This window comes from Siniperca chuatsi, linkage group LG20 (genome assembly GCF_020085105.1).
Source record: "Siniperca chuatsi isolate FFG_IHB_CAS linkage group LG20, ASM2008510v1, whole genome shotgun sequence".
In the NCBI taxonomy this organism is placed as follows: Eukaryota; Metazoa; Chordata; class Actinopteri; order Centrarchiformes; family Sinipercidae; genus Siniperca; species Siniperca chuatsi.
Window position 1 is genome coordinate 1,428,010 of NC_058061.1, and position 13,774 is coordinate 1,441,783.

Below are 13,774 nucleotides of genomic sequence, written 5' to 3' on the forward strand. Positions count from 1 at the left end.
TCAACTAATCGATGAATCGACTCGGCCTCAACCCCGCCAGGTAAACCACAGCAACAAGACATGAAGAGGCCGGGGGAGTCGGGGGTAACCTGGTCCACTCCAGCTAACAAACAGCAGCATATACAGGTCAGCAGCAGGCTCTGAAGCTGCAGCTGGTGGAGCCGGAGCTCATGTTGAACCGGTTTGTATCGGACTGCAGCTGATGATGCTTTTCATTCTGGATCCATCTGCCGATTCTTTTCTCCGTCGATCCATCGATCGATCCATCGATCGGTTTGGAAAACTGGTGAAAACGGTGAGAAACGGCGTCACGACGACCCAGAGCCCAAAGCGACGCCTTCACCGCGTCGTCGTGTCCGACCGACAGTCCGAAGCTCGACGTTATTAACAAACATCACAGTTATTACAGTCGTTCAGAGGAAAAGCAGCAGATCTGCACATCTGAGGAGCTGCAGCCAGGAAGGGATTTACAGGAGAAATGACAATCGATTAGTTGTTTCAGCTGAACTTGTATAAACTGTTGGGGAGTTTAATTTGTAACAAAACATCATATTTTATAAACTCTTCATGTGTTTTGTTTTAAAGCCGTCAGACAGACGTAGTGAAGTAATATATATAGCAATATTTAGTTTTCCCATGTTAGTTTTTCCTAATTATGGATATTTTCCTATTTATGGATATTGATATTATATACCTCCATTACTGCTGTGCAATATCTTAATCATCTCAATAAGCTACACTTAACTCAGTACATGCACCACTGCTTATTACTTATATTATTACATTGTATTATTATACTGTATTATCATCATCAACCGGTAAACCCACCTGGTACTTCATTTATTTTCTGACCTGTTTTATAGTGTATTGTATTATATTGTTTGCTAGTGCTTTCTCCTGTGTGCACTGACGTAAAGGCGAGCTGCTGTAACAAAGAGTTTCCCTTCGGGGATCAATAAAGGAAGTAAAAAGTACAATCTTCTTTGTATTTTCCATATGTTATATATTATTTCAGCTCTTCGTGGAAGCTGTACGATGGGAAACGTGACGGCACGGGACCGGCACGAAGTCTGTCAGTGTAACTTTCGTTAGAAAACGCAGCTCAGTGTGTGCTCCTCCACATTTATCACAGTAAAGCTCTCAGCCTGCCGCCAGCTCCCCAAACACTGCTGCTTTACTGCTCGCTCGCTCGCTCGCCATCCCTCGCTCTCCCTCTCGTCCAGTTCTTAGTCACGGACCGTGACAGCAGCATAAACAAACAAACACAAGAACACCCTCAGTCACACACCACAGTGTGTGTGTGTGGCTGCACTGAACCTCCATTTAGCTCTTCATTTAAGCTGCTGCAGGGTTTCTTTTGTCTTTAAGCCTTCCGATAATGCTCGTTGATGATAATCGTTTGTCTGATTAGTGGGTGTAATCATCTGCTGAGACGCAGGTGTGTGTGTGTGTCAGTGTGCACTGCTGGACGGAGATAATGAGCACTTGTAATCTGAGATGTATTAATCAATGGAATTCTGTGCAGAGCCACATATTGAACGGAGTTAATTGTTAGTGGTTGTGATAAGACCGAGTGACCGGCTCCTTTTAAAGACCAGTTACGCTGCTTTCGCTGATATTTGCACGGGTGACAAAACCAACACAAAGAACCATAACGCATTAAAGAAATTAAAAAAAAAATCTAAAGGATTGTTCCAGTGCGATGAAACAAGAAACAAAACATCTCAAACATTAACAACATACACAAATCTGCAAGAAGTGATGTTCGTGTCCGCCTGTCTTCAGCAGAAACAGGATGTGAACACGACATCGGCACATCGTCACGTTTTCAGTCGACGTGTTGAACTTGTCATCAAACAGCGGCTTGTTTCCGCCTCCAGCAGCTAAAGAGTCACGTGACGCTTCCTCAGGAGGCGTGTCAGAGCCACGTGACGCTTCATCAGGAGGCGTGTCAGAGCCACGTGACGCTTCATCAGGAGGCGTGTCAGAGCGACGTGACGCTTCATCAGGAGGCGTGTCAGAGCGACGTGACGCTTCATCAGGAGGCGTGTCAGAGCGGCGTGACGCTTCATCAGGAGGCGTGTCAGAGTCACGTGGCGCTTCATCAGGAGGCGTGTCAGAGCAACGTGGCGCTTCATCAGGAGGCGTGTCAGAGCCACGTGGCGCTTCATCAGGGCGTGTCAGAGTCACGTGGCGCTTCATCAGGAGGCGTGTCAGAGTCACGTGGCGCTTCATCAGGAGGCGTGTCAGAGGTACACGACGCTTCATCAGGAGGCGTGTCAGAGTCACGTGACGCGGCTTCATCAGATGGAGCGTGTCAGAGTCACGTGGCGCTTCATCAGGAGGCGTGTCAGAGTCAGCGCTGCTGCATCTCATCAGGAGCTAGATGTCTGTGTCTCCTGATGGACGCTAGATCCGGCCTTCTCTCTGTCAGCTCTGTGTTTGGTCTCCAGCAGCTGCTGAGGGAAACATCTGGCTCTTTAGCAGCTAGATGCTCCGCTATGTTCAGCAGCTGCTGAGGGAAACATCTGGCTCTTTAGCAGCTAGATGCTCCGCTATGTTCAGCAGCTGCTCTCTGACTGCGTCTGGCTGCTGTTTGCTGCTCAGCAGGAAGCGTTCAGAGGCTTTTCACAGCTTCTTCTTCTCTGGCAGCGACGCTCTGAGTGCCGAGAGCGAACCAGAGCAGCAGCAGACGAACAGCGAGCTGAAAGAAGCTAAAAAGGTTTGTAGAGCTGAGTACTAACAAGTTACATATTGATTGCAGCTGCTTTAAAATCATTAATGATGTCACTACTTCGCAAGTGGACCTGCAATATTTCAAAAGATACAAGACTTAAAATAATTACAATACATTTTATTAAAAAACCCTTTTCTTGTGAGCGGCTCCTTAATATTTGGATCTCAGCTGAGATTTCAAATAAAGTTCTGTCAGTTTGAATAATGTTTTGCCAAACAGGACTAATATTAGAAACAAACAGAGGTTCGGTGAACCCTGAGGCTGTAAGGCCTGGTGGTCCTGATTCTATGCATCCAGCCGTTGCCGTTGGAAACGGCAGCCGCCATTTTATAAAGCCGAAGGTGTCATTTCCTGCTCCGCCTGTCAGAGCCCGGCTAGCTGCTAACGGCTGCTAATTGAAACGGCTGTAAATTAACAGGCTGCTGTGTCTGAGGAGGAGCCGCCTCACACAGGAGGACATTGTCTGACCGAGGGGACGGGAGGGGTCTAAATATAGACCCGCCACTCCCCAGGGGCCCCGAGGGGCCTCGTAAATTATCACACAGGCAACGTAGGTGAGCTCAGGGAGACACATTAACACACACAGAGGCAGACAGAAAACACTGACACACACAATAACACAAAGTCGCACACACACAATGTGTGTCCCCACAGCGACACAAAGTCCCCGTGGGTTAGTGTGCATTCAGTCCCCACCGGGATACAAGAACATGAAACACACACACACACACACACACACACACACACAGTTCACGAGTTAAATTCTCTTTTACAGATCTGACGGGAGCTGAAATGTGGTCGAGTTGTAATAAATTAGTTTGGAGCGTTTCTAAAATCCTCTACACAAACAGCGTGTCCGACCGTCAGGGTGAATCCTCTGATAAGATATATTTAATGAAATATTAATGAGCGAAACATGCAGATGTGACGGTAACTACAATGGGAAACGGTAAAAACACCTGACGGAGATGAACAAGCCTCGGTCTGATATCATGTTGATTACTATCCGGCAGTTCGGCTTCTGCAGGTAGTCTGAATAAATTATACAACAGAGCAGATGTTTCCATACATTAAAGGCTCCTCTGGCTGGATAATAAAAACAGATCGCTGTAGTCATTACTTGTTTTTATTAGAAATATCATAGTGACACACTATTTAACCAGGCATGCAGTGGGAGTTTATATTGGTAGAACAAACTCATATATTGTGAATGGAAGTCCCTCCCTCCGCAGACGCTGAAGTATTACTGTAGAAGCATCTTCAGACAAAGTGAAACAGATCGTGTACAGATTATTAATTATTTTCTCAGAGCTAGTCTGTGTCTCCTTGTGTTCCATCTAATGTTGTATGTATCATCATTAAAATATTATTTTAGTTAATGTCTGTTAATGGCGCAGAGAGCAGTGACTCATACATATAAAACACACATTAAATATATGACGCACTGCTGTGGAATAACTCAACAATGAATAAAGTAGTTACAATCAGTTAATGCATCAGTAATATAAAATATAGTCTTCCAATAATATGTACATACTAAATGTCGCTCTGTCGAGGGCCTTTCTGCCTTTTACAACTTATACACAAGTACATTTTGCTGCTAATACTTTTTTCAAACTGTGGTAATACTACGTTTCCTTAAGTTGAACATCTCAAAGCTTCTTCCAGCGCTGCAGTCTTACCTTCTCAAGTTTTTAAACATCATTTCTATTTCTCTGCCGCGAACAGACGTCCACAGACGCTTGTTTACTTTTACTTAAGTAAAAAAATATGAGGGCAGGACTTTTAGTTGTAATGGAGATTTTTTACCTTGTAACCACACACACACACACACACACACACACACACACACACTCACGCTGTGCTGTCAGGCCTGGGCTGACTGATTTACTTGGCACTTGAGGAATGACATAAACAGAGAGCAGCAGGCCCCGGGAGGGAAAACAGCGGCAATGTTTACTCTGTGTTTGTTTACAAGGATGGGACTGTACCGCCGCCCAGAGTCCAGGCCGCTGTTTGGAGAGCTCTCGCCGCCGCGGCCCCGCGGCACAATAAATCACTTAGCTGTAATTGCCCCGCCGTTACATGCATCATTGGAACAGTTAAACCATTAAACGACAAACCTTGTTAAAGCCGTTCAGTGGGGAGTCACGCAGGAGGCCCAGCTCGCTGTAAAGTGGCCACTGTTTCACCCCCTCACACACACACACACACACACACACACACACACACACACACACACACAGCCAGACAGTGGGGGCTAATGGGGGTTTCAGTATTAAGGTAAGAACCACCTGTCTTTGGAGGGTTTATGGACGACAACAGGGGAACTGATGGAGGGAAAAACTGTGTGCGCGTTTGGTGTGTGTGTGTGTGTGTGTGTGTGTGGGCAGGGGGTGGGGGAGGAGGAGGAGGAGGAGGAGGAGGAGGAGGAGGAAGAGGGGATAGCAGGCTCATTCAGGTCCAGGTAGAGGAGACCCAGACTGGGCTGCAGACACAAACACAGGCCCTGTCTGATCCACAACATCACTCACACTATTCTGCTCTGTACAGAGAACACACACACACACACACACACAGTATACATGATGTAGGCTGTAATGTCTACTTCAATGTCTAGACCTGAGAATAAATTGTACGTACAGTCACTTCATCACAATATCAACTCCTCCATCCTCACTACGCGTGTGGGCGAACAGCTATGCAGCGGCCGCGGACTGCATCTGAGGTTTTTACTGTAAACTGTGAAAAGTGTTGGAGCAAAAAGTTCACCGTTAGTGAAAACAATGCGACACCACCAACAGGAGTTAGACCAAAGGCGTTGTAAAAATGTGTTGGTACATTAACAAGGAAAGTGTAGACCGTCACATCAGTGAAAAGATTCACCAGTGAAACATCAACATTAGGTTCCCGTAGGAAACACAGTAATTCATCTGGTAAACACACACTCAACGTCGCCGTAACTCAGCAGTTACTTAGAAACCGACTGCTGGTGGCAGAACATCAACTGGTCCTGGTCCCAGTCTGCTGAGTTCATTACAACATGGTCCCCTTTCCCAGAGAAAATCCAGTAATTCTGTGTCTACACCAAAAACTAACCATCGCCTCGCAAACCCCCCCCCTCCCCAACTACAGGGCGACGTCACGCAGTAGAAACACGACAACTACTGGTAACTAGCAGTAAACTAGTAGTTTACAGTGCTGCTCAGCGTTTTAGTGTTTTGGAGCACACTTCCATCCTCTCTACCCCTCGTTCATCTCCCTCGTTCTGTCACTCCGCACTGCCTCTGCTGAGGCCTCGCTAAGCTAAGCTAAGCTAAGCTATGCTAGCAGTTCAAATGGCTAAAAGAAGTAACTCTGGTTCTATGAATTCTGGGTGTTTGCCAGGTATAATATTTATGCATTAACCGTGGTCTTATCTTTAGCCTCAGACTGGTTTCGTAGTTATTAAGGCCTGAAAAAGAAAAAGCAAAGAAACTGAAATTTAACATTTCATGTAGCAGAACATGTAGTTTCTTTTTTTGTAAGCCGTTAATCATCTCACGACCCCTCAGATTTATCTTGCGACCACAGTCCTACCTCACTGCGGGTCTTTACATCAGCGTCACCACGACAACCAGAGTCAACAGTAACCGTCGCTCTGCTCACCTGTAAATTAGGTTTTTCGGACTAAAAGGTCAGAGTGGACAGAACCAATCAGACGTGGCCGCTGCCTGAGGAACGAGGATTAAATCTGCTGCCGATAAAGTGCCGTAACTACCTGCGGGGGGGGGGTCCACACCTCGCTGAAGAGTCTTCCCAGCTAATTTGTGTTGAAATTGAGTTCATAGCTGGAGGCTTCAAGCGTTCCCTAAGGGCACCTGCTGGTCAGAAGAGCTCGCAGCAGGAAAACATCAACTCGTAACACAGAAATAGCTCCACACACTCCGTCGGCACGAAGTCCCCCGCACACCCAAAAAACTCAAACTGGGAAACAGCAGAATCTGTTCTTCACTTTCTTCATTTCAGTCATTCAAGCAATTGGAAAACAACGAAGTGGCCGTCGCTCAACTGGAATGCAAAACAATGTGAAGGATCTGGAACGATGTTTTATTTGCCACTGATTCACTTTACAGCAACACACCACACGGAGCCGACTTTCTACGGGATTTGCATTCTAATGTGTTGACTGAATTAAGGAATTAACAGAATTCTTTCATGTGCAAACACGACTTTTACCTCCAGATTAAAAGGGACGACAATGGGCGGCGCTACAGCTTATTTGTGGGTCTCTTTGAATTCCTCAGGCAATCTATTGAACGCTTTTTTTTTTCCAAACAGCTATTGGCAGCAATTTCTTATCCTGAAGATCTGATTGATCGCCACGTTGCAATGGTGAATAAAAAAACAACAACGTGGGAGCAAAGGACGAATCGGTGAAACACCATGAGTGGGAAAGTGCACCGTTATCACCGTTTGTGTAATTCACATGTTGAGACTACAAAGACACAGAGTTGTTGGAGAGAGATCGGGGAGGAGGTGGGATGCAGTCAGGAGGAGCTTTGACAGCAGACATTCAGAACAGGTAGAAACACTTTGACAGCAGGCAGACTACAAGCTGTCAGACACAAGTAAAGACATCACAGGTGCAGCCTCCATTTTGTGTGCCAAAATGCTTCATGCTGTACTAGCGTTAACTACAGCGCCCTCATTAGGCCATAAATTAAACTTCCTTTCATGCTGGAAAACAACAGTACAAACACCAGTGATGCAGAAGAACTCAGACCCGTTACTGCAGTAAAAGTACTAACACACACTGTAAAAATACTCTGTTCCAAGTGAAAGTGTGAGAGTGTGATCAGGAAAAAGCCCTTAAAGCATTAAAGCAGTGCAGCGTCCCTGTGGCTGCTGTGCTGTTATATATTCTATCATCAGGTTATTATTCCTCGTGCATTAATGTAAAGCAGGATGTTGCTGCTGCAGCTGGTGGAGCTGGAGCTCATGTTGAACCGGTTTGTATCGGACTGCAGCTGATGATGCTTTTCATTCTGGATCCATCTGCCGATTCTTTTCTCCGTCGATCCATCGATCGATCCATCGATCGGTTTGGAAAACTGGTGAAAACGGTGAGAAACGCCGTCACGACGACCTAGAGCCCAAAGCGACGCCTTCAGCGTGTCGTCGTGTCCGACCGACAGTCCAAAGCTCGACGTTATTAACAAACATCACAGTTATTACAGTCGTTCAGAGGAAAAGCAGCAGATCTGCACATCTGAGCAGCTGCAGCAGGACACGCCCCCCCCCCCGTGTTGTACTCACAGTGTGGACTCTCCTTGCCGCCGGCCTTCAGCAGCAGTTTGGCGATGGGCGTGTTGTTGGTCATGATGGCGATGTCCAGCGGCGTCAGGCCCTGGCTGTTGGGGGTGTTCAGGTCCAGCTCCTCTGCTGAGAACTGGTAGAGGAGAATCTGCACCGTGTCCAGGTCCTGCTGCTCCACCGCCTCGAAGATGCAGTCGCTGCCCTGCATGGTCTGGAGGAGAAAACGAGCACTCGCGTTACTTTGGACAGGCGTTGTCACATGATTTGATGGGCAGGAAGACGCAGCAGATGGGAGGATGATGTTTGTCGTTGGTTTGGTATTGAGTTCTTTCACACTAAGCTCGTTTGGTGCGGTTAAAATGAAGTCCGATATGTTCGGTTTGTTTAGGCTGCTGCGAATATCCACCGAACTCAGCCCTGCTGTGTTTATTGATCTTCTCTGGATTCACAAGGAAACAACTGATTATGATCATTATTAGTCCAGACTGTAACTGGACATTGTATATGTTAAATAATAAGAGGAGAGGAAAGAGGCCCCTTGTACTGCAATATCACCTTTAAATGTGTAAATTAAACACTGGCCCAAACACTACGCACCTCTGTTTTCACTGCTTTTCACTGTGATTCATCAGGAGTAATCGCCACCTGGTTGCCAGATGAAATTGCATAAATATGCAGATTGATTTCACACAGTCCTGAGTGGTTGGTCTGTTTAGCTTTCAGACCACAAACGAACCACACCAGAGTCCACTCTGGACTCAGGAGACCTGGTCTTCAGGCAGCCTCAGGGTGCAACCGCAGGACTGTGTGACAGTAAACATGCGAGTTTAACGTGAATTCAAAAACACAAAGTGCCATTAAATCCACCCCCTGATCGAGAACTGTCGAGGAAGCGATCTGCGCGAGCAATGTGCCGAACATATTTATGCAAGATCATCTGGTAACCACGGTAACGCGCATGCATATCAGCACGAGAGCGGGATTTCCCCCGATCATTCAGAAAGTGAAAAGACGTTAAAACAGAGGCGTGTTGTGCATTTTATCAATCAGATACATCAGCAGACGACAGCCGATGGGTTCCCAGAATGCATTTCGGCCAATGCGTTCCACAGCTTTTGCTCTCCTCACAAACCGTTTACCTGCATGAAACCAAAGCCCGCTCGAACGTGATTGGTCAATACAACTCGGACTACAAAGGGAAACCAGAACCCTTGCCTACAGATTCTGCATTCTTATGTTATAGAGATTAATCTGGACTAATGATGCTGATAATCAGTGTTTCTCGGTGAGCTCTTCATTGATCTGCTCTGGTGCAGCAAAATATGCTGCCAGTCACCTGAATCGTCCTTTCCTCCGTGCATGGCCAGATCAACATGTTAGGGGGCCCCGGGGCAAAAACCTGTTGTCGGACCCCCCAGTACCCCCCTCAGACCCCCCAGTACCCCCATGCAGGTTTAATTTCATGCCAAGAGACCAACCAGCCGTCGCCTCAGAGTTTGTGTGTATCTACTGAAGCTTCATTAAACACATTCTGCTTAAAGCTACGAGTCATTAATGCAGGAACCTCTGGCCCTCATCAAAATACAACCAGCTGACACCCGGCGCCCTTTGGACTTTTGCCCGGTCGGTAATTCAACCTTGGTCCATGTAGCACTGATGATGGAGGATGACATCACCGATCAATGAGTTACCCTTCAGCCCATGTGACTTTATGTTTACAGCTCCTGGTTTGTTTATGATACGTTAGAGAACACAAACTGGACCAGGACTTAAAGGCAAAAATGATCCGTTTCTTTTTTATTTGGCCCGGACTAATATATAACTTAGAGTTGAGATAACAGGGATTTGTTTTGCTACTTTTGGAAATAGTTTAAATCATTTTAGAAAAGACTGAAGATCAGCAGCCCTCGCCCTCCGTCGTCACCGCCACCGTGGTGCCGTCGAGCAAAGCCCCGAACCCTCAGCTGCTCAGTGGACTGTGTGGTGCACCTCCTAAACCCACAGAGCTTTTAACACACCATGCAGCCAGGTGGAGCGGCAGGTGAGCAGTTCGGTGCTGTGCAGGTGCAGACTGTCAGTGACACACGGCTGCGTTCACGTGCACTTTAAATCATCAGCTTTCTGCAGTAATTTAATCGATGTCATGTAAACGAGAAACTTGATGTTCCTGCTTTGAATCCACTAAAATAAATAAATTAAATTGCCTACCAACTCTGTTCTATATGTTATATATGCTATTGAATTAATATAATTATGACCCATCTAGTCTTTGATAGATTTCAGATTACACATGCAGCGATCTGTTGGGCTGATTGTTTCTCCTCTCCCTCTCTTCCTCCCTCTCTCTCTCTCTCTCTCTCTCTCATCCCTCCTCCCCCGTCTGCCTCTTTCTTTCATGTTTGCTGTTGTGACTGGTCTGTAAATGTCAGCAGACACACACACACACACACACACACACACACACACAGTGTGACCTGTAACACCCGTCACACATGATGAATCTTGGCGACCAAATGTTTCGCAGGGCAGCAGGACGGACATGATGATGGCAGCAGACAGAGAGAGAAGTGGTGATGAAGAGCGAGAGTGCTGCTTCACGGAGAAACCAAAGGCTCTCCAACGACACCGTCCATCAACGACTAAGTGTCCTTGAGCAAGGCACTTAACCCTCCTCTGACAGTTTACTGATGATCTGTGCAAGTGATCACCAGAAGAAGACCGGCTGACTGACGACAGCAGAGAAACTGAGCAGAGTGGTGACACACACAGTCTGGTTTTATGATGTAACCATGAAAATCTGAAGCAGCTTGAGGCAGCAGCTCAGAGATCAAATAAAAGACGTGATAAATGAAGGAACGGAGAGTTCAGGCTCTGAAGACATCGCCGTTAACTGAATTAGTGAGACACTAAACGAGATCTTCTTTGATCCTTCTGTCTCAGACACAAGCAGCTCGGCAGCCTGACAGGGTTTCCCTTCAGCGTCTAATAATACCAGGAATGTTTTATTATCTACATTTTATCTAAAATCACCTGAACTGCATGAATCAGAGAGACATGATGACTAACACAAATGTCACCAGAGCTGGTGCACAGTCTATAGACTGTAGACAAGCACGTTTGTTACGTTAAATACTGTTCGAGCAAACTCACCTGCTTCACCGCAAAAGCCTTAAAACAAAGAGACGGAAGGAGCTGCAGGAGGTGCGGAGTTATCTGGGTTAGACATTTCTTTTTTAAACTGTGGTCTTCTATGATAGTAAATTAAACATCTTTGGGTTTCGGACTGTTGGTCAGACAAAACGAGCAACTTAAATATGTCACCATGGGCTCAGGGAAATTGTGAGGGGCATTTTCACAGATCAGATCAGATTCATGGAATCTGGTGGTTCTAATTTTATTGTTCACCTTCGTCTAACCTGAAGGTTTGTTTCCAAGCTGTCTGATCTTCTGACCGCTCGTGTTTCTTGATCCGCCAACTGATGATTCAATGCAAACATCACAAATTAAATCTTTCTCCTCTTCCTCTCCAGCAGACTCACCGAGGCTTTGCGGAGACGGTCCGTCTTGCCGAAGAAGTAGGCATCTTCGAAGGAGGAGGTGCTTCCTCGTAGTTTCTCCGACAGGTTCCGGTAGAGCCGTTTGGCGGCGCTGGGGGAGGCGGGCCCACCGGGGCACTTCTTGGTCTGGGACAACTGCAGGTTCTGCATCTGCTGGGTCATAACACCTGGGAGGCGTCTGCTGGGATGGATGGAGAGGTGGAGAGAGAGATCAAAGTTAGCTGACTGTGACTACCTCCGCCCGAAGGCGTGAGCTATTTGTAATCTGCAGATCTCCGCGAGCGAGAGAAGAAAGAAGGAGTAAAGAAAAGGGACGGATGGTAGAAGAGGAAACAGAGCAGACTCGACAACTCCATCATCAATCAGCTGCTTCTCCACCCACAACCGACACAAACTACCCCTAAACAGCGAAAGAATAAGTTAAATGCAGTTGTTGTGTAGTGTTTTAGCTTCTCTGAAGGACTTATAAGTAGCTATTATTTTATGCGGTTTCAGAGAACGTCATACGTTCATCTTCTGAATTCTGACTGATTCAACAGTCAGGTGATGGAGAGACATGAGGAACCTGTAAGGGCAAAGTTATAGCTTCTCCCACAAAATGTAACGTTGCTTTCACACCTGTAGTTCAGCCCAAGCAAAGAAAAGAGATCCAAAGCTGCTTTTTGGTACAATAGACAATAGATTGTGTTCATATTGGCTCATTACGAAAGAGCCAAGAACTGTAATCATAAGGCCACCTGGACTGACAGGTAACACGCTGATTGGACAACTTTGGTGACCTGCATCATCAGCTCTACGCAGACCCACAGCACTTTAATACTTCTTATTTGTATATTAATGTTTTCTGGTGTCACAAAGAGCTCACCAAGAAATAAAAAAGGTACAGACAGGACAAAATAGCAATATTAAGAGGGGGGTTACTGTGGGACGTGAAGCGCTTTGTAATGGACTGAATGAACTGCCAAAACACAGGGAGCAGGACACAAGCACATCACAACTGCTTTTAACAGCTTTTCGCGTTATAATGCAACAGGGAAGTCCTCACACCTTTGCATTAATATTTGCACAGATAACAGTTTAGCGCTTATACAGTTCACGGTCAGCAGATGGATGTATTAGTGGTTGAGCTTTTGAATTCATGTTAAAAATCACATAGACAATCACAAATTCCTGTAGTTGGTCTGTTTTGGTTTTTTGCGAGTTCACTTGGAAGCGGACTGAGACCCACCTTCTCAGGCGGTCTCGGTCTGTGGGGGTTTTGATGAAGGAAAGCAGTGGCTTGATACAGGGACGTACAGTATGTGCTCTTCAACCTTGTTGAAATAAGTAATAATAATATAATAATAATAAAAGCCACAGGACTGGAGAAAGTCGTCTTTAGGAGGAAGTCCATAGAGAGCAAGAAAAAGAAGCTTTGCCCTGGTGGTCAAACCGTCCACCTCAGTGTCTTTGGCTTCTCCCAAGGTACAGCAAAGGTACATACAATGCACGTCTCACAGCACACCATTAAAAACATACAGAATATACAGTATACAATATATAATAGTGCAAATGGGCAGGTAGCAGCAGGTAAGTTATATATGTAAATCTTATAAAATAGCAAGCATTCGCTGATGCAGTCATTCTGTGTTCAATGTCTGTATGGCATAGGGGATAAACTACTTCTTTTTAATGTTCCAGCTGGCCCTTGAGACCCTAAACCTGCAGTCAGACAGGAGCAGCTCAAACTCTGAGTGTAGTGGCTGTGAGGTACCTGCAGTTATATGTTTAGCTCTGTCAAATATATTGCAGTGTTGTTTTTGTGATTTGCCAATCACCTTCCCTGCAATGTTAACAATTTCAGAGAGCTTGTTTTTGCTCTTACACTCAAGTTGCCGTACCATGCTGTTATGTTAAACGACAAAATGCTGTTAACCAGGCTTCTGTACGCCATTTCAAATAAAAACAATCGCTGACTGGCTCTCTTAAAAATGCTTTCTGAGTTCTCATTAAACGTTAGGGTCTGATCAATGATCAATGATTCTCCTCCTCCTCCTACGGGCTGGTTATCGAGTATGACAGGGAGGATGTTACCGGTTCCACTTATAAGTTCTTTTGTTTTGGCCACATTCATTTCCACTTTGCTTGCCTGACACCAGTCCTGAAGTGCTGCGTACACTGGCTGAAGTAAGTCTTGCCTTTC

General features: G+C 46.0%; 1 protein-coding gene across 8 annotated transcripts in view; it reads right to left on the reverse strand.

Moving 5' to 3' along the window:
* The window catches only part of ankfn1 (ankyrin repeat and fibronectin type III domain containing 1), a 127,500-nt gene that overhangs the window by 41,766 nt on the left and 71,960 nt on the right, over nucleotides 1-13,774 (reverse strand). For 6 of the 8 annotated variants that reach the window (XM_044178264.1, XM_044178259.1, XM_044178260.1 and 3 more), the window contains 2 exons: nucleotides 11,575-11,773; nucleotides 8,036-8,246 (listed from right to left, as the gene is read on the reverse strand). In XM_044178264.1, the coding sequence (XP_044034199.1) occupies nucleotides 8,036-8,246; nucleotides 11,575-11,773 (410 nt within the window). The remainder of the gene's footprint in view (nucleotides 1-8,035; nucleotides 8,247-11,574; nucleotides 11,774-13,774) is intronic. The other 2 variants (XM_044178262.1, XM_044178265.1) reach the window with 1 other exon arrangement.